The 27,750-nt window shown below is 33.4% G+C and overlaps 1 protein-coding gene across 1 annotated transcript; it reads left to right on the top strand.

Annotated features, from left to right (window-relative positions):
• Positions 1-239: 239 nt before the first annotated feature.
• On the top strand, positions 240-27,701 carry LOC306664337 (chromodomain-helicase-DNA-binding protein 1-like; the record flags this gene model as incomplete). The annotated part of the gene is given in 18 exon segments (XM_079145163.1): positions 240-739; positions 840-957; positions 7,288-7,294; positions 7,297-7,477; positions 8,826-8,867; positions 9,943-10,073; positions 10,755-10,893; positions 11,068-11,218; positions 11,858-11,980; positions 12,743-12,871; positions 13,323-13,586; positions 13,945-14,085; positions 19,037-19,215; positions 22,858-22,954; positions 24,067-24,118; positions 24,653-24,863; positions 26,624-26,780; positions 26,785-27,701. Coding segments are annotated over 18 exon segments (2,805 nt in total). The 3' UTR covers positions 26,968-27,701.
• Between the last annotated feature and the right edge of the window lie 49 nt (positions 27,702-27,750).

A 27,750-nucleotide genomic window follows, 5' to 3' on the forward strand; every position in this document is an offset into this window, starting at 1 on the left:
TAAATCTCCGTGGAAAATTGAACGACTGTCTCTGCCAGCATCCAAAAGTTCTCAGCCATGTCTCTGACTTCCCACAAGACTGTCTGACCCAGACCAGCCCTGGCAGACCCAGTCACTATCTCACCACTCTGGGCCTCAGATGCCCTAGGTTCAGCTATGTTGCTGTCCCAAGATCTCAATGCCCCTGGAATTTGGAGAGAGACCACCAGGGATGAGCAATCCTGAGAGACAGTAACTAGATGGCGGCAACCTGCCCTCCCAGGAGGAAGACCCCAGTTGCAGCCAAACCCGTAGGCGCCTCAACCCTGAACCTCCAGGTCCTGGCAGTGTCCCCAGAAAGGGATGGCTGGACTCTAAAATGGCAGTGGCAGCAAATCCACCAGCTCCCCAAACAAACCCCAGGCTATGACTGGCATCTCAAAATGGATGTGGCTGTGTGCAACCAAACCTGGAGCCTCCCTGACAGCAGACCTCTGGGCAGTGGTGGAAGTGGTAGTGGTGGGAGTCAGTGGCAGCAGGCAGGGGGTCAGCAGCAGCTGCAGAAAGACATTGGCAGCAGGTGGGAGGATTGCGGCAGCGGAGGCAGCTGTGGCTGCAGCTGCAGCAGCACCCAAAGAAGAGACCTCCAGGTGACCTCCAGGGACGGCAGCTGCTTTGGTGGCAGCAGCAGCAGTGGCAGCAGCATAGATGGCAGCCAGGATTTCAAGGCAGCGCTGAGGCAGCAGACTTTTGGGGGATGGTAACTACCACAGCAGCAGCAGCAGCAGCCAAAGAAAAGACTCCTGGGCACCTGGCATCAGGGGCAGCTGTGCTCCAAGAGAAACCTCTGGCCTTGGCAGTGTGCTCGTGCAACAGCATCGTGGCAGTGCCTCAGGGGCCGCGGCGCCCCCAGCCCCAGAGAAGACAGCAGCAGTGTCTTTGGCAGTGACGGGGCAGTCAGTGCACCCTGAGAAAACAGTTTTCATAGTTTCTGTCAAGTGAGGAATTTGTACATTTTCTCAAGGTCGTCAGATTTTGGAAGGGGCGTATAGTCCATTCATATTTCCTGAACTTGTAAATGTCTGTGTGATCCCTGATGATATTTCCCTTATGTTTCTAAACCTTATCAGTTTATTCATTCATCCATTCATTCATTTACTGTTCTGGGGATTGAACCCAGGGGTGCTTTACCACTGAGCAACATCCCCAGACCTTTTTATTTGTTGAGACATGTTCTTGCGAAGTTGCTGAGGCTGATATGAACTTGAAATCCTTGAGAATTATAGGGAATACAGGTGTGCACCTCTGTGCCCAGTTTATTGATTTTTTTTTAAAAGTTGATAGACTTTTATTTTATCATTCATTTAACATGGTGCTGAGAATTGAACCCAGTGCCTCACACTTGCTAGGCAAGCACTCTACTACTGAGCCACAACCCCAGCCCCAGTTTATTAAAATTTTTAGAAACAGTTTGTGGTTTTACTAAATTTTTACTTCTTGTCTTTTACTTGTTACTTTAAAAAATAGTTTTAGAGCATCTGTATGTTCACAGCAAAATTGGGAAGCACACATGTATCCCACATATGCTTTGCCCCCATACATGCATAGCTTCCCTTTTATCAACCTCCCCTACCAGTGTTGCATTGCTGCAATTGATGAACCTGCAGTGACACCTAATTATCACCCAATGGCACTTGTTTACATTAGGGTTCACTCCTAGTGTACATTCCATGGTTTTGGACAAATGTATCCATAATTTTAGTATTATACAGAGTACTTTCAATGCCTTAAAAATTCTCTCCACTTATTCATCCTTCCCTCTCCCTAATCCCTGGCAACCACTGATCCTTTTACTAACTCCATAATTTTGCCTTTTCCAGAATGTCATAGTTGGAATCATAAAACACATAGCCTTTTCACATTGGCCTCTTTCATTTATGCACTTAAGTTTTCTTCTTGTCTTTTCATGACTTGGTGGTGCATTTCTTTTTAGCGTTACGTAATATCCTATTGTCTGGATGTACCACAGTTTCCATTCATATAATAAAGGACATCATGATGGCTTCCAAATTTTGGTAATTATGAATAATGCTGTTCTAAGAATCAATCAGTGTGAAAGTTCCTTGTGGACATAAAATTTCAACTTCTTTGGATAAATACCAAGGGGCACTACTGCTAGACAGTGTGGTAAGAGTGTGTTTAGTTTTGCAAGAAGCTGCCAAACTGCTTTCCAAAGTGGCTGTGCCGATTTGCAGTCACGCTAGCACTGAATAACAGTTCCTGTTTCTCCATATCCTATTTTTGCTAGCATTTTGTGGCATCAGTGTTCTGGATTTTGACCATCCTAATAGGTAGGTACTAATATCTCTTTATTTGAATTTGTATCTCCCTGCCAGTGTGTAATGTGGATGACATGGAGTATCTTTCTTATGCTTATTTACCATCGGTTATGTCTTCTTTGGGAGGTGTCTTTAGCCCATTTGGGGGGTTGTTTTCTTATTATTGAATTTTAAGTACTCAATGTATTTTGGATAGCAGACCTATATCAGATGTGTCTTTTCCATATTTTTTTTCCAGTCTTCAACTTGTCTTCTATTCTCCTGACAGTAACTTTCACAAAGCTGAAATTTTAATTTTAATGAAGTCCAGTTCGTTATGTTTTTCATGGCTTGTGCCTTTGGTTTCCTACCTAAAAGGCCAATGCCAAGCTTATAGCCACCCAGATTTCCTCTGTTGCTTGTCTCTTTATTTGATTGATTTCTATTTTCATATCTTTTCTCCTGTTTACTTTTAAGTTTAGGGTTTTTTTGTTTTGTTTTTGCTTTTGCTTGTTTCCTAATGTGGGGTAAGGTCATTGATTTTGAACCTTGTTTTTATTGTAACACAGTCACTAAAAGCAACAAATTTCCCTCAAAGCACTGCCTAAAGGAGCATCCCCCAAGTTTTGCTATGTTAAATTTTATTTTTAATTCAAAATGTTTTCTAATTTCTTTCATGATTTTTTTAAAACTATTTGTTATTTAAAAGCTTATGGTTTTTTTTTAAATATTTTTTTGACAGTATCTCAATTGTTTATTGTAGATATTTGGGGGTAAAAACTGGGCTAAAAGGTTTTTTCCACTATGTTGTGAGAGATAGGCCTTCACAATTAAATCACCTTTTAAAATACAAGCAACTGTTTTATCAAGCAGACTACTGGAGAAAGTGGGAGGAACAGTGAATATGGCAGATAAATGAGCAGTTAGGAAATTTCTTTCCCTGATGAAATGTTTGGCAGCACTGTCACACCTATAAAAAAGTTAGGAAGTATATCTAATAAAATTAGATTTGGCAAAGGAGATTTTTAAGTGTAACACGGAAAGTGCCCATTTCTCTTCTTTTATTAGCATATAATAAGGTATTGCAAGAGAGATATTAGTTGAAGAATTGTTTCATTTTCAAGAATTTAGAAAAATAGAGGACTCAAAATATGTTTATCCCTCAAAATATTTTAATATAATAAATGGTCTCATGACTGATCAAATCCAGTATGTGGTCAGTAAAATGTGCCACAGGATAAAGATCAACCCAATGTGTGTGACTGTAACTCTTCTTATCAAGAGTTCTGAAATATTTAAAGTTGTACCTTATAGACACCCTTATGTAGCCAAAGTCCTCCTGTGTTTAAGAGCATTACCACACAGCAGCTTGATATGTCCAAGAAAGAGTGAAGGAAACCTCCAAATTATGGATATGTCTTTTGGGACATTGAACCATATTTCATAAAAGTCCCAAAGAGCATTTAAAATAATTGTATTGCTTAAAGTCATTTACTTGGAATACATTGGACAGGTAGTTCATATGAAAAGAGTCCCTGGGCCCCCACATTTCTATGAGCAGGAATCAGATTGAAAAAGATGCTGAGCTTAAAAATGGGTCATTTCTTTAAAAAAAAAAAAAGAGCCCAGAAGGTGGAACTAAAAACTATAGAGAAAGGACTAAAGAAGTGTGTCCTCCCTGATTTTGGGCTGCTGGTGATGAAGACCCCTGTGGGTCTCACAAGTGCTATGGACTGGTTACTACTGTGTGTCTTTCATTTCTACTTTTTTTTAAAACAGTGTCTTTGCAGTTATCCCTATCTTGCTATTGTTTATTAGGCATTTGGGAGGCAAATAATTTGTTTTTCACTTCCTAGGTCTTCAGAAGAAGAGGAGTAACACCTAAGGCGTTTCATCCATATTTACATCTGGTTCACATCATGATATTGATTTTAAGACTTGATTTCATAAGTGAACGAAACTTTGGGGAGTCTTGGGATGAAGGGATTATATTTTACATGGGTGCATAGATGGGGTATGGATTGTTGTAGCTAGTAAGGCCAAATGGAAAGCTGACCCCCAATCATTCCTCCCAATCCTGAACATGTAGGCTTGTATTTACAAATAAGTAGTGAGATTTGTTTTTCCTATTGAATCTGGGTAGGCCATGTGACTCTGACTAATGTGTTCAAAACTTTATTGTGTGACTTTGGGACACAGGTATTAACAGTTGCTGCAGCTTTCAATTTCTTCTTCATGGATTTCATTATGTAAAGAAACTTGGGATAGACCAATGAATTTTGAGAAACCCATGTGTATCGAGAAGCCCAGATAGCTCAAGCCATCCTGGGCACCCGGCCGAGGCAACAGACGAGTCAAACCATCAGGGATCCTGCGGACCCTGTTGAACTAACTATCCCAGCCGAACCCCAGTGGACCAGAGATGAACCATCTGAAGTGATCTCTGCCCAAAGTTCAAAATCATAAACTAAAATGTTGTGTTAAGCCACTGAGTTTTGGGGTGCTTTGTTTTATAGAAATATTAGCCTGTAATTTTCTATGGTGTTTGTAGAATGTTTAATGGTGCCTTTCTTTCACTTACCTAATGTTAGTGTTTTCTTTCTTGATCATTCTAGGTAGAATTTAATCAATTTTACTAATCTTTTCAAAGAACTAGCTTTTTGTTTCATTGTTTTTTCTATTTTCAATTACATGTGTTTCTGCTCTCTATCTTTTCTTCTTACTTTTGGTATCATTTGCTCCTTTTTTAAAGTTTTTTAAGGTGTGAGCATAGATACTGAATTGGGATCTTTCTTTTCTAATATTAGCATTTAATGCTACAAATTTTCTTTTAAGCACTTTTTGTGAATCTTCACATTTTAATGTTTGGAGTGTTCTTATTTTTGTTCATTTCAAAATAATTTATAATTTCCCATGCAGTGATTTCTTTGATCCATAGTTTTCTTAGAAGTGTATTTTTTAATTTCCAAATGTTTGGAAGATTTTGCAAGTATCTTGTTTATGACTTCCAGGTTAACTAGAACTGGTCAAAGAGCTTTCTTTGTGCAATTTGAGTTTTTAAAAACTTTTGTTTATTTTATGGCCCAAATAAAATAAATACCTAATTTTAAAATTATGGTAACATTGGTATGGCAAGCTCTGTTGTATTCTTCAGCAAAAGGAAAAAACCCTAATATTAGGCTTCTTTTTGCATTAACCTTTATCTTTTAGAACATTAAATTATAAGATTATTTGTCTTGATTATTCAGTTTTTTGGTGCCTCAGTAAATTTTGAATCAGAAGCATGAGTCCTGCCTTACTCTGGTCATTGTCCAGTTACTCCTTCCAAAACAAAGAGTTTTTTTTTGTTGTTGTTTGCTTTTCGGAAACAATCATAATAGGAGTGTTCTCATGCCCTTAGGACAGTAGGTGGGAAGGGTTTTGCAAGATTTCCTGCCTGTGCCCCAGAAGTTGACTACTGCCTTTCTCCAGGCTTACTCCCTAGATCAAAGTTCTCTCCAATTTCCCAGCAGGCCAATCTGTCTCATAAGTGCCTGGCAGAGGTTTATAGAAAGTACCTGAGAGTGGTTACAAGTTTTCACTGTGTCTTTGCTTTCTAGGTGTCCTGTGCTATCTTGTTTGCCTACCTTTAGTCTTTAGCAAGTGTTATGTGTGGTCATCCTGTGTCCCCTCTCCCCCACTTCTGGTGATTGAATTCAGGGATTCACACATGCTAGACAAGCTCTCTACCACTGAGCTACACCCCCTAACTCTGCCTTTAGCAAATTATACCTGCCTTCTTTTGCCTGCTTATATGATACTCAATTTCTATCACCTTAGCTCTTCATAAGGGAGCCACTGTTCAATTAATTTTTCATCTCTTCTTGTAAACTTGTATCTTCCCTTATATTTTAGAGGAGTAGATTTCCCCATGATTTCAACTCTGATGCTTTTAAGAAAAATTACGATTTTTTAGGTTAGATTTGTTGTTAGGGTGGGAGCCTTGGCCTACCAATTTTCTACAGAACAAGCAGTAGTGGGATGAAATAATTTGACCTGTAAGTGACTACATTTGTTTCTTGCTTATTTCTGTGAACTCTAAAATTATTTCCTTTTATAGTACATGGGAAGCATAGCATTAAATTAATCTTATGAAAGGGTAAAAGGAAATTAAAATAAGAATTAAATTTATCCTTGACTTAGTCTTTGCATAATAGGGTTCAAAATATGTACAGCAGCTTTGGAAAAACTCCAAAGAGTCACATAGTATATTTTTTGCTGTATGCATTAATTATGTGGATGTTAGGAATAGACATGTGGATTACGTGGCATTTTTTCTGTCAAATATTTGATAGCCTAGTTAGAACAGAAATATGTGAAAAGAGGGATAAGTAATCATCCTTCCACCCCCAGATAGATGCCTAGTAGTGTTATTACAGTATACAACATTCTAATTTTTTAAATGGATATCATTTGTTAAGTTAAATAGTAGCCACGTTGTTTTAGAATTTATTTTCTCTTTGACAGTGTATCATGAATGTTAATTATTCTACAATACAATAATAATATTTCTAAAATTGCTCTCTGCCCTATCTTAAATACCCACCAAAGATACATAGGTGTCTTTTTCTGTACCATTTCCAGTATTGACTATTATTACTTATTTGGTGTTTTCAAATTGGTATATTTTAAAAAGGTATATTTTATTGCTATATTTCATTGTTAATTTATTTTGCATTTTAAAAAAGTAACATTTAGGTAGCACGGTTTCGTATTTGTTATTTGATTACTTGCTTATTAATAACCTTTTTCATATTTTTACAAGAGACTGATTATTGTTGATTGATAAGCATGCTTTATGTATTAAGGCTATTAATTCTTTTTCATTAACACGTTATTGTCTTTCTGTTTGCTTAATTACTTTTGCTTATGGAATATTCTTTATAATATTTTTTAAGGTTTTACAATGTTTTTCTTTGCCCTTTAGATAGAAACTTAACTTTACCCTAAGCTGGGTAAATTTTTGTTTTCAAATTCCAGATTAGTTTCAATGGAAGTGAAGGGAGGCGCAGTAGAAGTAGGAGATACTCTGGATCTGATAGTGATTCAATCTCAGAAAGAAAAAGGCCAAAGAAACGTGGAAGACCACGCACTATACCCCGGGAGAATATTAAAGGATTTAATGATGCAGAAATTAGGCGGTAAGATGATAATAGACCATTTTGTTTTAACTTGGTTTCATTAGAAAGTAAAACGAAAATATGAAAATATAATAATTTTCAAAAATCAAGGTGAAAGTTTTAGAGGAGGCAAGTATATGATGTTTTACTAGGAATTGAGCATTCCTTACTGCTTTGGGGTTCATTATAACTGTAAAAGCAAGTTCACCTTCTAATTTTGCATGTTATTTATTGTTAGGCTAGACTACTAAAATCCTTTGGTTTTATTAATGTGTTTCAGAATAATGGTTTTGTTTATTAAAAATTCACACTACATTGATGATTCCCAGCATTAATAATTTTTTGTGGGAATAATTTAGTTCTGTATTTTTCTATTGTCTTAACATTGAAGTGATTGCTTTTTGAAAGTAACCATGTTTAAAACATTTCTGGGGTTGGGGATGTAGCTCAGTGGTAGATTATGCATTTAGCATGCATTTAGCATGCACAAGGCAGATGATCACCAGCACCACAAACAACAGTAACAAAGGAACTAATTTTGATGTGACCAAGTAGGAAATGGGTTAAGATTAGCTATGCAGGATAAATTCTAGCTTTTGCTCAGAATATACCATACTTCTTTAAGGGGGACGGAGTAACAAATTATTTTGTTAATGTTTTGCATGTGAAATTTGTAAAAAATTGTTCATTACTTGAGAGTTTGTTTTTCTGTTTCTTTCAAGCCATTGTAACTTTTGTCTTTTAAATCATAGACCTGACTGATAAGGTTCTTCCTCATTCTTCCTAGCAGAAAACTAAATACATTGTTAGCTTTCGTTAAGAGTACTTTTATGACATCTGATTTGCTGGACTTTCTGTTTTTACTTGAAGAGGCATTTCATCTTCTACTTTTCCTGGATATTTTTCCTCATCTGTCAACCACCTACATAGTTTTTTCTGAAGTAAAATTTTTATTTTCCATTGTTTAGTGTAATACCACACATCTTATTTTTATCAGCACTTGGAATGTGAGGAGGTGTAATATGATTGATAATTATTCTGGAGACACTTCCTGTGATATACTTTGAACATTTTTCCAGTCTTGTGAAAATAATAAAGTAATTTCTAAAATAAAATTTAGCTTCTATTGTTTTATTTACATTGGTATCTTAAGTTCATCCTGGGTGTAAAAATACTTCTTGTTTTACTTGATTTATAGCTTCTTGTCTCAACATTTGTGTTTATTCCACAGCTTATTCATTTTTTGGTTAGTAAATGTGCTTTGAATTTATTTTTGCACTAATAAGTATTATCTTATTTCTGCGTGTTATATGTATTTTTAAATGGATAATGAAGGACACATTTAAACCAAGTATTTATTTTCTGCTAGGTTTATCAAGAGCTATAAGAAATTCGGTGGCCCTTTGGAAAGGTAAATGCATTTGTCATCCTCACAGAATTATGAAATTTTGTATATGGTCAGCTTGATTTGTATTCATATTTAGTTTGCTACCTTGTTCAATTTGCTTTTTTTTTTTTTTTTTTCCTGCGGTTCTGGGGGTCGAACTCAGGGCCTTGTGCTTGTGAGGCAAGTACTCTACCAGCTGAGCTATCTCCCCAGCCCTTCAATTTGCTTTTAATAGGCACTTAAAAATTATAGGAATCCAATTTCAGATTTATGTTCTTAATTCTGGTCTGTAAATTTTTCTTAAAATCGTCTATAAAACAGTTAAATTTTTTTTATACCTAATGCACTTTTCATTGTCACATTTTTCATTATACAACTTATGAAAGCACAAATTTATTTTATAGAGGCACTGAGTTGCTAACTTACCACTGTTTTTTTTTTCTAACTAGGAAATTCTTAATTTTTAAGAATTATATCCTCTTAGTATACAAACAACTAAAATTCAGTTTCTTTAAGCTATGAATTAATCCCAATAATTATTGTTCATTTAAATATTCTTTGTCCTTTGTTGTGGTCAACCCTCTGTAGAGCTGCAAAGACTCAAATTAATTTGCCTTATCCTCTTAAAAACTTGTAAGAGAGATTATATGTTTTGAGGTGACTCAAGAGGCAATGAAATACATGTGTAATTATTTAGATGATGGGAAAAATGTCTTTAGTGTTAATTTTTCTTTGTTATCTGTTTGCGTATTTTACTCTCACTTAACAATTGTCATAAAGCTTCCTTTTGATTTTGAATTACTTAAAATTTGATCAGTTTGTGAAAAGTTTTTAGAGAATTGTGTGACCTTCAAATTTGTAGTATGCCATTTGCTCAGTAACAAATTTTCAAAATTTATTGTCTTCAAATGTGTAAACAATTTGATTCCCTACCGAATTGTCCTAGCTTTTTACATATTGTATGTGAATTATGCAAGCTAGAATTTATAGGACATTTAGTAGAGTGATATTTTGATCTTAAAATAGAAAACTTGGTTTATCATAAACATTGCCACATCATTTAACATATATGCCTGAAAAGTGTCTTACTTTGGTACAGATTAGATGCAATTGCTCGAGATGCTGAATTAGTTGATAAGTCGGAAACAGACCTCAGACGATTAGGAGAATTGGTCCATAATGGCTGCATTAAAGCTTTAAAGGACAGTTCTTCAGGAACAGAACGAACAGGTAATATTAAAATGAGTGATTTTAAAAAAGAAATAAATGAAAGTTTCAAGATATACTTTTTTGAGTTTGGTATTATATCTTAACTTGCCTGTTCATTAGTCCTAGAAGATGCTTTACAAGACAAAGCAAGGACCTGAGTTTCAGGAAGTGGATAACAGAATTCCAGTTTTAAGGCAATAGAATCTATCCTTTAGAAAGGTCCCTGATGTATTCTGACTGGAACATAATGTCAGAAATTACTGTTAGTTATACTTTTTTTTTTTAGTATGGATGACTAGGGGAAGAAAATATAAATATACACATGTGACATTGGTTTGGTGCATGGTTATTTTATTATGCTTATTTTGCAGTTCATATGCCTGAAAATTATTTATTTGAGGTTTAATAATCAGATATACTAAAAAAATTATACTAGAAATTCTTATTTAGAGGCTGACAGTACAAATAGACAATCTATCTTGTATGATTAATAATTCACTTAATTACATGAAATACAATTTGAATCTACATCTGCTAGATTGTGATGATTAGTTTATTATATATTGTGAAAGTTAAATTTTGTCCCTAATCCCTTCCTGAATAGTACAAATAATACTTAATATAAGTAATAGCATAAATTGTTTTGCATTTTGTAAAATTATGTTTTATATTTTTTTCTATACTCTTGTTTAAAAAATTAAGGTGGGAGACTTGGAAAAGTGAAGGGGCCCACATTCCGAATATCAGGAGTACAAGTGAATGCCAAGCTAGTCATCTCCCATGAAGAAGAATTAATACCTTTGCACAAATCCATTCCTTCAGATCCAGAAGAAAGAAAGCAGTGAGTTACTTTATAAAATTTTTGTTGTTAAATAATTTTGATATGAATGTTTGTTAAGTCTTTATGGCATTATTGACTACTTTTGAATTGGAATTTTTAATGACTCATCCTTTTTTCAGAATTTTTTAATAAGTCGATTATAAACATGGCAGTAATTATTAACTTTAATAATAGGTATACAATCCCATGCCATACGAAGGCAGCTCATTTTGATATAGACTGGGGCAAAGAAGATGACTCCAATTTGTTAATTGGTATTTATGAATATGGATATGGAAGCTGGGAAATGATTAAAATGGATCCTGACCTCAGTCTAACACATAAGGTACTTCTATATCTCTTGACTGTTGGCTTTAATACAGACTTTTAAATATTAGTACTCTATCATTTGTTCTTATTAGGCAAAACTTAAATAGTCAAGATTTCCGCTGTGGAAGTTTCCTCAGGAAGACTATATTAGGTCATCTTCTAGACAGGTGATACTTGTAGTCCAGGAATTATTTTATACATTATATAGTTAAATATAGTGTTATTGAGAGAGGAAGGGATTCTAAGGATAATGTAACATTTAGTAACAGTGAATGTTAAATGTAACTTTTAGTATATTTGAAAGAAATGTGTAACCTTATACTTTTTGTTTTCATTTTTTTGGAGGCATATTTATTTAGAATTCATTTCTAAAAATTAAATTTTGCCTGTTGTGTAGACATTTTTAAAAAATGTATATTGAATGAGTCATTCCTGTGAATACTAAAATTTGTAACTTTAGTGAGTTATTATGCTTCTGAAAATGGTTAAAAGTTTTTCACTAGTAAATTTTTTTCCCACTTTTAATTGTTGCATTATAGTTGTACACAATAGGATTTCCTGTTACATATTCATAACTGCACACAGTATAATTTGGCCAGTCACCACTAAGCTTTTTATGTTATTTAAACAACCTGAAAATTAATTGATTTTTCAGATTCTTCCGGATGATCCTGATAAAAAACCACAAGCAAAACAGTTGCAGACACGTGCGGACTACCTCATCAAATTACTTAGTAGAGATCTTGCAAAAAAAGAAGCTCAGAGACTTTCTGGTGCAGTAAGTTAAAATTTACATGCTTAAGAGTAGTTTACTTTTCTGTAAGGTAAACCTAGTTTACTGACCATGCTAGACATGCATAGTTAATACATTTTATAAGTGTTTTTCTTTAATAGTTTTATTTGAATATGGTAATGTTTTGTTTTAAATTATTTCACCATATATATGAAAACGGTTGAGTTCATTTTTTTCTTAGGATAGGGATTAAAGAAAATTGGTTAAGAGCGTTGAGTTCTTTTTGAGAAGTTGAGCCTGTGTACTATTTTATAGAAGGCATTAAGACTTTAAGGAATAGTATCAAAGGTCACTGAGCTTATTTATGAGGAAGCTCAAAAAAAGAAACACCAAGAAAGGGGTGATTGGAAACTTAAACAACCTTTGAAAGTTTACTTAGGACTACAATAACTACCTGTATACTATTAAAAGTAATTTTTAGTAGTATCTCTGGTACCATTGAACTTAATGGTGATAGTAACCTAATTGTGAAAAATTCATTTATATTACTCATTCTTTTTTAAAGGAATATAATTGGCTACTAATTATTAAAATATGGGGTAGAAATATGTGTTCTAACCTTTATATTTAGTATTTTCGAGGTTTTTAAATAATGAAACCCATGGGCTGGGATATAATAACACTTCTAGCATGGACAAGGCCCTGGGTTCAATTCCCAATGCTGCAAAAGATAACAATAAAGAAGAAACTTTAAAAAAAAAAAAAAAAATCTGTGGAGTTGGTTAAAATGAAAAATAATATTTTTAGGGAGGTTTAAAGAGAAGAAAAATAAGAGCTAAGAAGAATAAAGCAATGAAATCTGTGAAAGTGAAAGAGGAAATAAAGAGTGATTCCTCTCCCCTGCCTTCAGAGAAGTCTGATGAAGAAGATGATAAGGTAAAAATGCATTTTTAGAACAGTAACCTTTTCTGTGGAAAAGGGAACGTTGCATGTTTTCAGGTACATTACATTTAAAAATTGAGCTAAGGTCTGAAATCTTACTGTGAATTTTTTTTTTTCCCCTTGTGGTTCATAATGTAGTCTCATTTGTAGAACAGAATTCTACCTATGCAGTAGATACATTAGATGTATAGAGCAAAGGTCCTTCCTTTTCAAACATTTGCTAATTAAATGAACTTCTGTCTCCATTAAGGTTATTATAAATTTGAATGGGACTGGCTTATATTAGTTTATAGGAAGATAAACATTGCATGTATCTTTAAGGGGATTCTGGGTTATCTCTTTCAGAATCCACATACATGCAATCCATAGTCATGCAAAAAAAAAAAAAAATTAGTCTTTGTCAAAATTCAGTTAGTAATACATTGGCCATACTTGCACTTTCTAGGATGAGATCACTTCTGTGAAACATCCAAATAAAAAAATTAAAACAGAAAGAGACAGTGAAGAAAAACCTGAGCCAGATGTTTGTATAAAGAAGGAACCAGAAGAGAAGAGGGAAGCAAAAGAAAAGGAGAATAAAAAAGAACTTAAAAGGGAGATAAAAGAAAAAGAGGATAAGAAAGATATAAAGGAAAAAGATTTTAAAGAAAAAAGAGAAAACAAAGTAAAAGAAGCTATGCAGAAAGAAAAAGACATAAAGGAAGAAAAGGTATGCAATTCAAAATGTAAAATTTAGAAAATAAAACAATCAGCATATTTACATTTGAGGATACTAAATTGCATATCAGCTTATATAAGTCTATTACTGAGTTCTTCAGAAGTGTTTGTGGGAATGTAGTAGAGGAGAAAAACAGATTTGAACACTTTTTGATACCTTACATATAGGGTACCATTATAGGGTAGCTTGATTTTTGGTTTCCCAAAATAAAATTTGGGAAAGAAACCAAAATAGATAAAAATATTCAGTGAGAATAAGCACATGTAGGTTATATTGAGACAGTAATTGTTTTCTGAAAGTTTTAATCATCTTGCCTTTGTGGTTGGGTTGTTTTTATTTTCTTTTTTAGTTGGGTGAATCCAAGTCTGAAAGTAAAGAAAGATCAAAAAAATCTTTAGTGTCTGATGCTCCAGTTCATATCACTGCAAGTGGTGAACCAGTTCCCATATCTGAAGAATCTGAAGAACTGGATCAGAAGACATTCAGCATTGTAAGCAATAGATTTTCTGATTATTATTAATTCATGTAAAATTTTTTAAGTTGCAATTTCATCTGTGAGCTGTTAACTTAGAAATGTACTTCAATATGATAGTACTGCAGTTTAGATTGATATAAATAATAGGTTTAAATTTTGAAAGGTGTGTTAAATTTAAAATCAATTTTGAAAAGCCTTTAGGAAAGACTGAAGGAGGTTTAGAGCATTTTTCCTTTAGTGTTGAAAATTTAAGGTAAAGAATTGTAAATTCTTAAACCAAGAGGTTTACGTATTCTAGTATTTCTTCTGTATGATGAAACATTACTTTTATCTCAGTCTGTTAACAGACCAGTATTTTTAGAATATACAATGAAAATGTTTCACTAAGTGAAACAAGAAAAAAATTATATAAATATAAACTGCAATGTTTTCTTACTAGATTCAGTAGACATAAAATTGCCCTGTCAAATTATTATGAATGTTTCTGAAAACACTCCATTTCTGTACTAATTTTGTTCCAGACTGACAGGTTCCCATACCTTACTGTTGAATAACAACTGGTCTAAAATATACTGGTTCTGCTTGCTATTGTTTTTATGTTCTTCAAATAAGAGAGAACCTGTCTTTGCCTTTTTACAAAGGACTTTTTAAATGAATATAATCAAGAACTCAGAGTGGCCCAACTGTAAAATTATTTGTGATAAAAATTTTGGGTTATAGTAAGGGATGCAATAGGTATATGGTTTATATTGCTGGCTCTAGATCAGAATGCTGCTGTTTGGAAAGTAAGTATTAAGATTAAATGAATTGGTACTTGTAAAGTTTTCAGAACAGTGCTTTCCTCAAAAGCTCAGGAAACATGAAAATTGATAGTGATTGTGGGAGAGGTTGTGACTGAATTCAGATATGAGAGTAGATTGATAGAAATGAAAAAGTACAGGTATAGAGCAAAATTATAGAGAAAAGAACTGAATGATAAGAGACAGATATGGAATTTTCAGAGCTTTAAACAGCATTACAGTATGCATCATTGTAGTTCTAGGATCTGAAGGGTTTATACTAGTTGAGCAATTAACTTATGTCACTTGTTAGACTGGGTTATAATCTGTTTTATCAAATAACTGTACTTGAAAGATACACATTTTCCCTTCTAAAACTAAATTTGTGATTGACCCACTATGTTATTCTTCTCACCCTCTTGTCACACTTTTTTCCCTCTTTTGGACACTGACTAGAAAATGCTGATAGAATGAACATGTGCTCATTCTCTGTAGGTTTCATGACTTCCCCGAACATAGCTTCACTTGCTTTCCTTGCTCTTTGAAAAATAGTAGTTCCTTCTACAGTTTCACAGTTTTCTTGTTCTTACTGTTAGCAGTTGACATCATTCTAATCAGTGAGAATTTGGAAATACTCCAAGTAAGCTACTGCTGCTGTTCCTATCTTCCAGTTATTTACTTGAGCTATGTGTGCTATTTCTGGCCTTTTTCTTTTCCCCTTTCTTTTTTTCTTTTTCTTTCTTTTTTACAGAATTTTAAAAAAATTTGTTCTTTTTAGTTATACTGACAGTAGAATGTATTTAGACATATATCGTATACATGGAGTAGAACTTTCATTTTTGTGGTTATACATGATATGGCTATACTGGTCTTGTGTTCTTGTGAACATAGGCAGCTTATGTTTGATTCATTCTATTGTCTTTCCCATTCACATCTCCCCTCCTTTCCCCCCACAACAACCTGTCCAATTTGGTGCGCATTCTCCACCACCCCACCGCCTTCCGGGGTCTATTGTGAGCCAGCATCTGCGTATCAGAGAACATTCAACCTTTGGTTTTTTGGGATTGGCTTATTTCACTTAGCATGATAAGACTCCAGTTTCATCCATTTACTGGCAAATGCCATAATTCCATTCTTTATGGCTGAGTAATATTCCAATGTATATATGTACCAAATTTTCTTTATCCATTCATCTGTTGAGGGCACCTAGGCTGGTTCCACAGCTTAGCTATTGTGAATTGGAGCTGCTGTAAACATTAATGTGACCGTATCACTGTAGCACGCTGATTTTTAAGTCCTTTGGGTATACACTGAGGAGTGGGACAACTGGGTCAAATGGTGGTTCCATTCCAGGTTTTCTGAGGAATCTCCATACTGCTTTCCAGAGTGGTTGCACCAATTTTCAGTCCCACTTACAGTGTATGAGTGTACCTTTTTCTTCACATCCTTGCCTGTTACTGTGGTCTTTCATTTTGATCTCTTCTGTAGGATCATACACTGAATTCCTTGTCTCATTTTTAAGGATAACCTTTTTATTTGTGACTTAATCTAGCCTCCCTATCTATTTTCTATTGACTTTTTTTTTTTTTTAAACCCTCTCTGTTGGGTAGGAGTGGAGAATATGAAACTCCTCACTTGAACTGCTCTCTCTACTCTATATACTTAATTACTGAGTAAGGTAAGATTGCTCCTCTGCCTTTTTTTTTTTTTTTTTTTCCTTTGTCCACATTTTCTCTTGCGCTTTCTAACATTCAGGTCACTACTCAAATGGAAAGTTTTCTTCTGTGCCCAATGCATAAATTTTCTCTTCATGAATCTCCATAGATGATCTTTTGTATATCCTGGAACTGAAGAATGGAATAGTTTTAAACATGGACTCTGGAGCCAGTCTTTCTCAGCTTACACTGGATTATACTTCTGTTTAAGGAATTCCATTTTATTGGGTCTAGTTTTTAAGAAATTAAGCATCCTTTTCTTGTTCTTTTTTTCTCTTTGATCTTTGCCTTATTTAGCACCTCTTGCTTTTCCTTTTCTTTCATTGAATCATTTTCATAAATGATAGTGTAACTTAGTGCTAAGTTAAGAAATAGGATTTGAGTCAGTTGACCTGGGTTTCTGATGTCACCTTGTTCTAAGCCTCAGTTTCTTGTTCTTTAAAATGTATAGAAAAGTAATATTGTCAGAGTAATATTGTCTGTATCACAGAGGTACATTTGAAGCAAAACATAGCTGTTAGTACCTAATAAGGAATTTGTTAACTATTATAATTTCTCCATTTCCTATATTCAGACTTTAGCTGTGGCACAGATTTTAGTCTATTTCTTCACTCTCTACTCACTTCCAAATGAGCAAATTCTTTTGGCTCTACACACTGATCTAAGTCAGAGCCGTCTCTGACTGTACTGCTTCTGTCCTTCCCTGTCTATACCTTAGTTTGTATTTCATACAGTGACCAGAAAGATTATGGTGGTTATATGAAGGATAGAGTTATACCATGTTAATTCTGTATTAGAATTCTCAAGTGGTGTTTCAGTCTTTTTCAAGAGTGGTTGAAAAAGTCTAAAAGGTAGAGCTACTGGTTAACTCCTGTCATCTCCTGATTTCCCTCTCTCTCTTGATTCCAGCTATATTGATATTCATATTGTTCCTTAAACATGAAAAAACAGATTTTAGGACATTTGTATGTACTTTTGGCCTCTGCTTGGAATGTTGTACTCCTTATTTTCTCAAACATCATCCTTTCCTAAAATCTTAAGAAGTTTGGAAGCTCCTTGCTCTAGTTTTTCTTGATCACAGTTGTTACCATCTAACTCCCAATGCTTTGCTTATATTTTGGCTCTCATGAGAGTCCAGGTTTCATAATGTCACTGTCAGACTTACTGCTGTATGTCCTAGAAATAGAGTAATGCTGGGAGTGTAGTGTGTACTTATATATTGAGCTAATTATTTTCTAGCAGCGTAGGGTATGAATTATCAAACCAAAAGTTGGAAATAGCAACTTTGGAGAATGCTAAAATTATGTAGGAAATCAAGAAATTCCAGTTGTTTTTAAAAAAAGGCATTGGATGTAACTGAATTCTAGTTTGAACAAAAGAATCCATAATTCTGACGATACTTAAGCTATTCGTGATAAAGAATGGAAAACTCCCAACTGATTCAGCCATTAAAACAGAATAAAATACTCCTAAGCAAATCCATACCTATATAGACAATTTATAACAGTGGCCCTTTAAGAGTGGTGGAGTAAGAATTTCTTTTTTTTTCTTTTTTCTCTTTCTTAATAAATGACATCAACTAAATATGTTGTCTGATGTTAACCAATCTTTACTTCCTAGAATTAAACTAACTTGCTCTTCATGTATAAATTTATATGGATTTTTAAGAAAAATTTTTTTTAAATTTTTACTCATAAATTTTATCTGAAGCTTACCCTTTTCATAACATTTTTATTCTCTTGTTATAAAGTTATAGTTTTATTGGTGTAATAAAACTGAATTATGCAATTTTTGATATCATTTTATTAGCATATAAGTATTTCTAAAGAAAAAGCTTAATCACCATCACCCATCCCCCCTTCTCCAACCACCCAAAATATAAAAGTCACAAAAGTCATCATTAGCTGGGTGCAGTAGTGTACACCTTTAATCCCAGCTGCTTGGGAGACTGAAATAGGAGGATCATGAGTTCAAGTTCAGTCTGGGCAACATCACAAGACTATCTCAGAAATTTAAAAGGTCTGGGGATATTTAGAGTGCTTGCCAACCCCACCCCCCAAAAAAAAAGCATTGCATTGCTTTGTGCCAAAGATTTTGGATAGACAACTTATACATCTGTATTATATAAAGATCCAGTTGTTTTACATTTTACTTATAGTTATTATAGAAAAGATTTACTCTGAAGTGTATTACTCTCACCATTTCTTAGTATTCTCTAAGTTTATGTAGAATGGTTCACTGTAGTATAAAAAGCATTCTTTTTTTATGGCTGAGTAAAATCCAGAACTTTAGCTTTCTCAAAGATTGATTTTTAAATGATAATGAAAAGCTTTGCTTTGTATGTAAGAGTTGTGTGATTTAACTGCATATTTTGTCACATATTTATATTTACTCATGTAAACATCACTGAGATAGATTGATCTTATTGAATTCATGTTTTTAATAGTTTTTTGTATTTTTCCCATTTTCAAGTGTAAAGAAAGAATGAGACCTGTTAAGGCAGCTTTGAAACAACTTGATCGGCCTGAGAAAGGCCTTTCAGAAAGAGAACAACTGGAACATACTAGACAGTGTTTAATAAAAATTGGAGATCATATCACAGAATGTCTGAAAGAGTATACAAATCCTGAACAAATAAAACAGTGGAGAAAGTAAGTGACATACTTTTTAGGAATTGGGGAACTTATAAATATATAACTTTCATATTTTTATTTTTCTCCAGCTGAAGGTTAGTGACAAAGTAGCATTTAAAGAAGTAATGTAAGAATAAATGTTTTAATTTTCTCCCTTTAATTTCAAAGCATTTTATTCATGAATGGTTATCTATCACAATAAGTTATAAGTGGCATTTCTGCTTTTAAGAAATAGAGCTGTTTCATTAAAATTCAGATTACATTTTATTTTAAAATGTCTTTGTAATTTACCAAATTATTCTCAGTAACATCTTTAGAAATCAGTGTGCCTAAAGAATTTATTTTACATAAATTTAGCAATTTATCTTCTGGATTTGTATGTGAAGTCATAAAAATGAACACATTTCAAATCAACGTAAAATGCAAAACATCTGTTTTTTTCCTGTTACTTTAGAAACAGATGGATCATAGTCGATCTTAAAGTTGTAAATCTGAGCTGTGATACTATTTTACAAATCACATCTTTTAATGATTACCAGATCCAGATCAGAGTTAATCCAAACTATTAGACTTCATTAAGAAAGAAGGAAAATTTGCACATAACTGTCAGTGATGTCAGTTTATTAGTTTGTTGACTTCTTTGCTATATGCATTGCAGCTGTATATCAGAACAAAAGGAGTAAATAATTTCCTGGAGGAGCTTTAATGATAAAAGTTTAAATATATGTATATATCTAACTCTTGTTCCATCCCCTTTTGCCTTAAATTCAGTTAGAACCCATATATAAAAAGAAACTAGAAAGTTGATCATAATCATTAGGCCTTTGTACATAAGTGAAAACTAATGTGTAATGTTTAGAAAAACCAAATTCATGCATGGATAGTAATAATAGTAGCCTAAAATTTCGCGTGTATGAGATATTGGAATGATTACTAAAGTTGTCATCAGAAAATGTGTTTAGTGTTCCCCTCTTGGCTAATTTTTAACTTTAAAACCTTAAACAGTAATCAGAATCATTGAGCTCCAGTGTTAGCTCCAGAACGATGGCATCTATATGCAATCCCTTTAATAAACTGTGAGATGCTGTGGTTTTTTTCAGTTATTACATGACAGATTTGATTGTATCATGAGGAATGAAAGACAGTGATCCTAAAGTACAATATTCACAGTGTCTGGCATAATCTTTTATTTATAGATGGATTATAGACACATCATAGTTTGCCTTCATCTGCCCGCTTTATGTTCCAGGACCCCTAATGAGTACCTGAAACCAGGGATCGTACTGAACCATATATGTTAGGTTTTTGCCTGCATATAGATAACTACAATAATGTTTAATTTTTAAATTAGGCACAGCCAGAGATGAATGCCTTTTTCATCTTAACTCAGTACTTTACTTACACTATATCTATAACCAAGAAAAGTAGCATGAGTTTTTTTCCTTCATAGTTTCACAGATAGAAAATTCATTCTTACTATTGATCTTAGCAACCTTAGTGTATTTTTTTTTCTTTATTTTTTGAGAACTTTAACCGTTCACATAAAAGGAACATTTTGTGGCTTCTTTTTCCAAATTGGCAGCATCACTAATCAGGCATTTTGGGAACCATAAAAATAAGGGTTACTGGAACATAAGCACTACATTAGCTGTATAGTAGATCTGAAAACCAGGGTGATTACTAAATGACCTAACAGGTGAGAAGCACATACAACATGGGTATGCTGGACAAAGGGATAATTCACATCCCAAGTGAGATGGAGTGGCAGTGGGACTGGGGCGAAATAGGAGGCATGAAATTTCTTCCTGTTACTCAGAATGGCACACAATTTAAAACATGATTTATTTCTAAGATTTTCCATTTAATATTTCAGACCATGGTTGCTTGTGGGTGACTAACTGTGGAATGCAAACCTATGGAAGTTGGGGGTGCAGTGGGCGCCTACTATACCATAAACAGAATTATTCCATCCTTCTCAAACCTTTTTAATTCATGATCTCCAAAGTGTGGAACCCTAGAAGAGCGGTGCAGGGAAGTTCATTTATGTAGATTAGGCTTTAAGGGGATTATAGTCAACTTCTTTTATCTTTCTGTATGCAAGATCTAAAGTTTAATTTGTTCTTTCAGATGGTTTCCAAACTTAATCTTGACTACAGCTTGTTTACCTTTGATAAAATTGGAAAAGTGAAGATAGTGCTGTGTCAATTATTCCTAAAGCTAAATTTAGCTAATTTAATAGTGACTAATACAAGTAGATGTTATTTCAGATTTAGTTATTAGGAAATGGAGGGAAAGTCTTTGGAAGAAGAGAGACCAGTAGCCAGGAGACTCCCTCGTCCCCCAGTCATGTGTCATTTTACTTGTAAAGGCCATGCTCTAATATGTTTTCTTTTCCAGATTGGGCAAATTGTTCCCTTTAGTTCTTAGCCACCTTGATTCCATATTCCTTGCTGTATTTTCTCCTGTCACTGCCTACCTCTGGTTATATGCATTTCCCTTAAAGAGAGGGGAACAGAAAGACCCCAACTGATAAATATTCTAGAGATTGAATTAGCTTTTGTTTTGGCCTTGTCTGGCCATAACACCTCTGGTGCTTTGGCCCAACAATAGTTGTGTAGGTGATATAATCAGAATCTAATTCCTGATTAGGTTTTTCTAGGGCAAAATTGTTTTTAATAACAAAATTATGATTAAAAAGCAGTTCATTAATTTTCTACCACTTACTCTTGTGAATTGGTTGTAGAATATAAGTATGTTAGAGATAGTCTGTAAATTCATTGATTTTCTCAGCCAAATTTGCTTTTAAATTATATTTTAAGGCAAATACCCCTACAGAGAATGTTTGTATTTTTGGATGGCAACTAACCTAATATAGCATTTTTTGGCATGTTTGAAAATTAAAAATCATATATTTAAGTTATACAGTTTGATTATTTTATACATATTTGTTAGGAAATCATCACTGAAATTGATGATTAATTACTAATATCTGCCTTTGGAGGGGAAGAGAGACCCAAAGATATCATCTAGTTACCTGACTTCGAATATCTGATCGTGTTACTTTTTTATGACCATTACATCACTATTTAAAAATGGCAATTTCTGGACTGGGGTTGTAGCTCAGTGGTGGAGCAGTTATCTCACACATATGAGGCACTGGGTTGGGTCCTCAGCACATGTAAGAATAAATAAAATAAAGGTATTGTGTCCATCTACAATTAAAAATGAAAAAAATTCTTTAAAAAATAACAATTTCTAATGCATTATTTAGGACCATTTTTTACAAGCTTAATTCATATTGTCTGCTGGTGTTTCTACTCAGACTATTGACATAACCTGATCTCTTACAAAGTCTATATCATAACACAAATCTCTGAGTCCCTCCTTGGTTTGTTGGTTTACATATTTTGGGTCCATTTCAAATCAGGATTATTACTGCTTTTCATTCCAAAATGAAGGGTTTTGAAGAGAAATAGAACTGTATCATTAAAGTCTTCCAAATGTGAAAAAAAGGAAATATAAAAATTAATCTCTTTAGACTTTGTTTCATTGATGGCTATTTTTATGTGTATTATGTGTTTCTGTCAGGGAATGGTGTTCTGTGTTCTCTGAAAAAACTAAATATTTTCACCAGATTAATTTATCTTTGTTTTCTTCTAGAAACCTGTGGATTTTTGTATCTAAATTTACTGAGTTTGATGCAAGAAAATTGCATAAATTATATAAGCATGCTATTAAGAAGCGCCAGGAATCTCAGGTAAAAAACGCATCATATTTTTTATTCCTTAATGTGTCATTAAAATCATGATGCATTCTTTCTTACAGAATAACTCAGCTAATTAATGTAGAAGAAATGAATGATACAGAAAAATCACAATTAGAAAATAACATTGCTGGTGTGACGGCACATGCCTATATTCTCAGCTGCTCAGGAAGCTGAGACCAGGAGGAGCACAACTTCAAGGCTGGCATGGGCAATTTAGGAAGACCTTGTGTCTGATTTTGTTGTTGTTATTGTTGTTGTTGTTTTGGACGAGGGATTAAAGCCCAGGGACACATTACCACTGAGAGCTATATCCCAGTCCTTTTATCCCTAAGTTGATTAGGACCTCACTAAGTTGCTGAGACTGCCCTCAAATTGGGACCCTCCTGCCTCAACCTCTAGAGTCAACTGGATTTACAGGTGTACAACACTGTACCTCACTTAATCCTATCTCAAAAGAGCTTAGTGGTAGAGTACTCCTGGGTGCAATTCTTAGTACCACAAAAAAAAAAAAAAGAATACAACTAGAAAAAAATAACAGCAGTAGTAATTGTTGTAGGCAAGATCCACAGAAGAAAGCTAAAATTAATGTAATCATAGAAAATAACTGATACTTTTCAAAAATGTCAAAGCTGTGACAATAAGAAAAGACTAAGGAATTATCACAGAAGACTTAATAACTAAATGTAAGTTCCAGATTGGATCCCAGAGCAGAAGAACAACATTAGGGAAAATGTTAAATCAGAATAAAGAATAAAGTCTATGGTTCAGTTAATAGTATTGAGTCATTCATTGTTAATTACTTGGTTTTGATCATTATATGGCTGTAAAAGATGTTAGCATTAGGAGAAGCAAGGTGAAGTGCATAAGGGCATTTTTGATACTATTTTTACAACGTGTTAAATTTAAAATCTCAGAGTTGGTTTTAAAAATCAATTATGGGACAGAATAAAGAAAAAAGGAGATTTGTAACTGTTACATATTCATTCTTATGTTTTATGTGAGAACTTTGTTCAGTATCAGAATTTTCTTTTTAAGAATTCCTCCCATTCCTCTGTTTTATAAAGGTGTTTGAAGGCATTTAAAAGATTCTTTTTTTATTTTAGCAAAATAATGACCAGAACAGTAATTTGAGTGCTCATATGGTTAGAAATCCAGGTAAGTAAACTTTACTAATTATTCTGGAAGATAAAAAATTGTTCTTTTTTGTTTAACCAAAGTATGAAAAGGATTGAGTTGTTCCAGTTTAAAAGTTCCCTATATTGAGAAGATACTGTAATCTTCATATATTCCTACATTATTAGATAAAAATCTATTCTCTTAAAGAGTACTGTTTTAGCTTTTCCATAAACCAACCAACTTGTCAGTTGGTAGAAATTGTAAGATAATTTTTAAGATGAATGTTTATTCCTTTTTAATGTAACTTGGAATAATGCATTCTTTCTGTATAAGTCAAAAATCTGAAAAAGGGTGTGTATATTTCAATTGTGAGTTGTTTTTTTTTTTTTTAATTTCAGAACCAAGTTACCCTTTTAAGTCTTATCTATGCACTTTTATAGACCATTTTTAAATGGTTTAACTGCCTGTATTTGGGAAATGATTTTATTTTGGCAGGAGTCATTGTTATCTAGAAAATAATGCTTTTACTACATTTTTAAAGTCACTAACAAAAGTTGGACTTTTACCCAACAGATGTGGAAAGATTAAAAGAAAATACAAATCACGATGATAGCAGCAGGGACAGTTATTCTTCTGATAGACATTTATCTCAGTATCACGATCACCATAAAGATCGACATCAGGGAGATTCTTACAAAAAGAGTGATTCCAGGAAAAGACCCTATTCATCATTTAGTAATGGTAAAGATCATCGTGAGTGGGATCACTACAAGCAAGACAGCAGGTAAATTTGACAAGTTACTTTTGAAATTTTGCTTATTCATGTCTTTCTTCTTTTGATTAAATCATACTTGCTGTATTTGACCTATCAACCATTTAATTTTCACACAATCAGAATAGCTCTTGTTCTGCAAATTAGAAAAATTGACTTTTAATATTTTTTTAAAATATTTTTTAATTGTAGATGGACACAATATCTTTTTTATTTATTTTTATGTGGTGCTGAGGATCAAACCTAGTTCCTCACACGTGTGAGGCAAGTGCTCTATCACTGAGGCACAAACCCAGCCCCAACGTTTTTTGTTATTAATAACTGATTTTCTCTATAAAATGGTTTTTGAATTATAAAATCGAAATCAAAATATGCAGTGAGAGATAAAAATTGTAGTAGGGAGTTTTGTAACTGTAAGTTGTATTCATTATTGTTTAAAAGTAGCTTTATGTTAAGAAGATATTGTATTTTTAATATATATCTACATTATTGGCTTTGGAGAATATTGGCTCAAATATGTTTCAAAATTATGATAGGGTAAAATAAAACGATGAAATAATGGTCCAAATTCGATGAAGGAAATTCTGCATTTCATATTTAAAATTAAAAAGTGAGAAGAAAAAAAATAATGTATGTGAATACAGTGTAAGATTAAACTTAATCTCAGCAATCTGATACAGTACTGAAGTCCAGGAAGTTTTAACTATGTATTGTTTTTGTTATTTGAAAACTTTGAACACTAGACAGCCTGAATATATAACAGCATTTTATTCCTTTATTGGTAAAGCACTGTTTTTAATAATTACCATTACTAAAAGTAAACTCAAAAAACTGAGAATGAAAGCAAATATCAGCAAGAAATCATTGTTTAGAATGTAAACACAAACTTCAGGTTACGCGTGAAGCCCCGAGTTTGATCCCCAGAAAAGAAATAGAAATTAGAAGATATTGTATTTTAGTTGTGTTCACAGCAGCAATTTCTTCTCTGAAAGCTCTGTCACACTAAACATATTAACTGTAGAATGACTTAATATTAGAAAGGGGGATATAATAAAAATGAAAAGCCATATTTGTAATATATATTTATAATTCCACAGACTTCTAGAAGATAATTTTGTTTTTAATAAGAACCTTTAGTCAACCAAGGAAACATGTTCACTGTGTTTTTTTTAAACAGGCAAACATAGAGATTATTTCTCATTAAACTCCTACATTTATTTTTTAGCAAATTGCCACATTTATGTATGGAGTAAAATCACATAATGGTAAAACATTATAGAACAAGTCATCTTGAGGAAGGTTTTAATAAATATCACCAACCAATGAAAATTCTCCTTTTTAAATTATTTTGGACTGCATTCTCACATTTAAATTTTTTTCAACTTCACTGTTCATAGAAGGTTCAGATTTTAAGGGTTTTTTGGATAGTCGTGATTATCTTACTTTCAACTTTCAGATAATTAAGATGAATTATTACAAGTGATTCATAATATAAAAAGCAGGTTTCTTAAAATGGGCATGGGAAATAAGGTACTGTCTGAGATACTCAGTATGCTTCCCACTGTAGTTTAATGAATCAAATAATTTTTTCAAAGACATATTTCCAGTAATTTTTTAAGGCTTATCTATGAAGTTTAATAAATACAGAGGTTGTATACAGTACTTTAAAAGCATGTTTTTAAAGTATTTTGGTTTTTAAAAAGATTGTATTTGGAAACATTAAGTTTACGTTATTAGTTTGACTAAAAAAAACCCACTTTCTCTTTTATTAGATACTACAGTGACAGAGAAAAACACAGAAAACTGGATGATCACAGGAGTAGAGATCACAGGTCAAATTTGGAAGGAAGTTTAAAAGATCGATCTCATTCTGATCATCGATCTCATTCAGATCATCGGTTACATTCAGATCACCGGTCAAGTTCTGAATATACACCATAAATCTTCCAGGGATTATAGGTATCACTCAGATTGGCAAATGGACCACAGAGCTTCCAGTAGTGGCCCTAGGTCACCACTAGATCAGAGGTCTCCATATGGCTCCAGATCTCCATTTGAACATTCAGTTGAACACAAAAGTACACCTGAGCATACCTGGAGTAGTCGGAAAACATAACAAAAACTGATGTTTTGTCTTTCTGGACTTTTCTTTTAGCCATATATCATAAACCAACACAGTAATTGCCTTACATGACTTGAAAGATATAAACAGATCTTCTATCAGTAGCAGTATTGTTACTTCTTTCCAGGATGCAAGGTCTATTATCCCAACAGAAGAGAAAATATTTTTATATTTAAGGATTATGCTGCACTGTACTGCAAATATTGTAGTACTTTTTTTTTTTTTTCTTTTTTAAAGAAATGGAAAATGTTTACTATAACAGGGACCTCAACACTGCCCTCCCATATAGGCTGGATAAAACTGTTTTTAAGTCAGTGATTTTAGACTGACCTCCATTTAAATTATGTTTGTATATGAACTTTACTCTGACCTGTGATCATGTTTCAGGAAGGAATGAAAGAGAGTTCTTTTCTTAATAAAGAAAAAACACTCAAGGACTTTGTTCACTTTCCAAAGCTACTTGTTTACATTGTACACTGCGACCACCTTGCCGCTTTTCATCACAAGCTTGAATATTTAAATTCTGTACTTATATCTGTAATATAGCCAGAAATTTCCTGTTTGTGATCTATTATGCCTTTTTACAAGAAAAAAATGGCTGTAAATTATTGTAAATGTATTAAATGAGCTTTCCTTACTTTCCTTCCCCTTCTCAGGCTTTTTTTGACTGTTCCTTTCCCTACCAACTCAGGCCTTCTTATTAAAAAAAAAAAAAAAAAAAAAAAAAATCAGTGTTAATAACACTTTTTAATGATTTGTCTTGATGGAATCATTGTT

This window comes from Sciurus vulgaris (genome assembly GCF_902686455.1).
Source record: "Sciurus vulgaris genome assembly, chromosome: 6".
Lineage (NCBI taxonomy): Eukaryota > Metazoa > Chordata > Mammalia > Rodentia > Sciuridae > Sciurus > Sciurus vulgaris.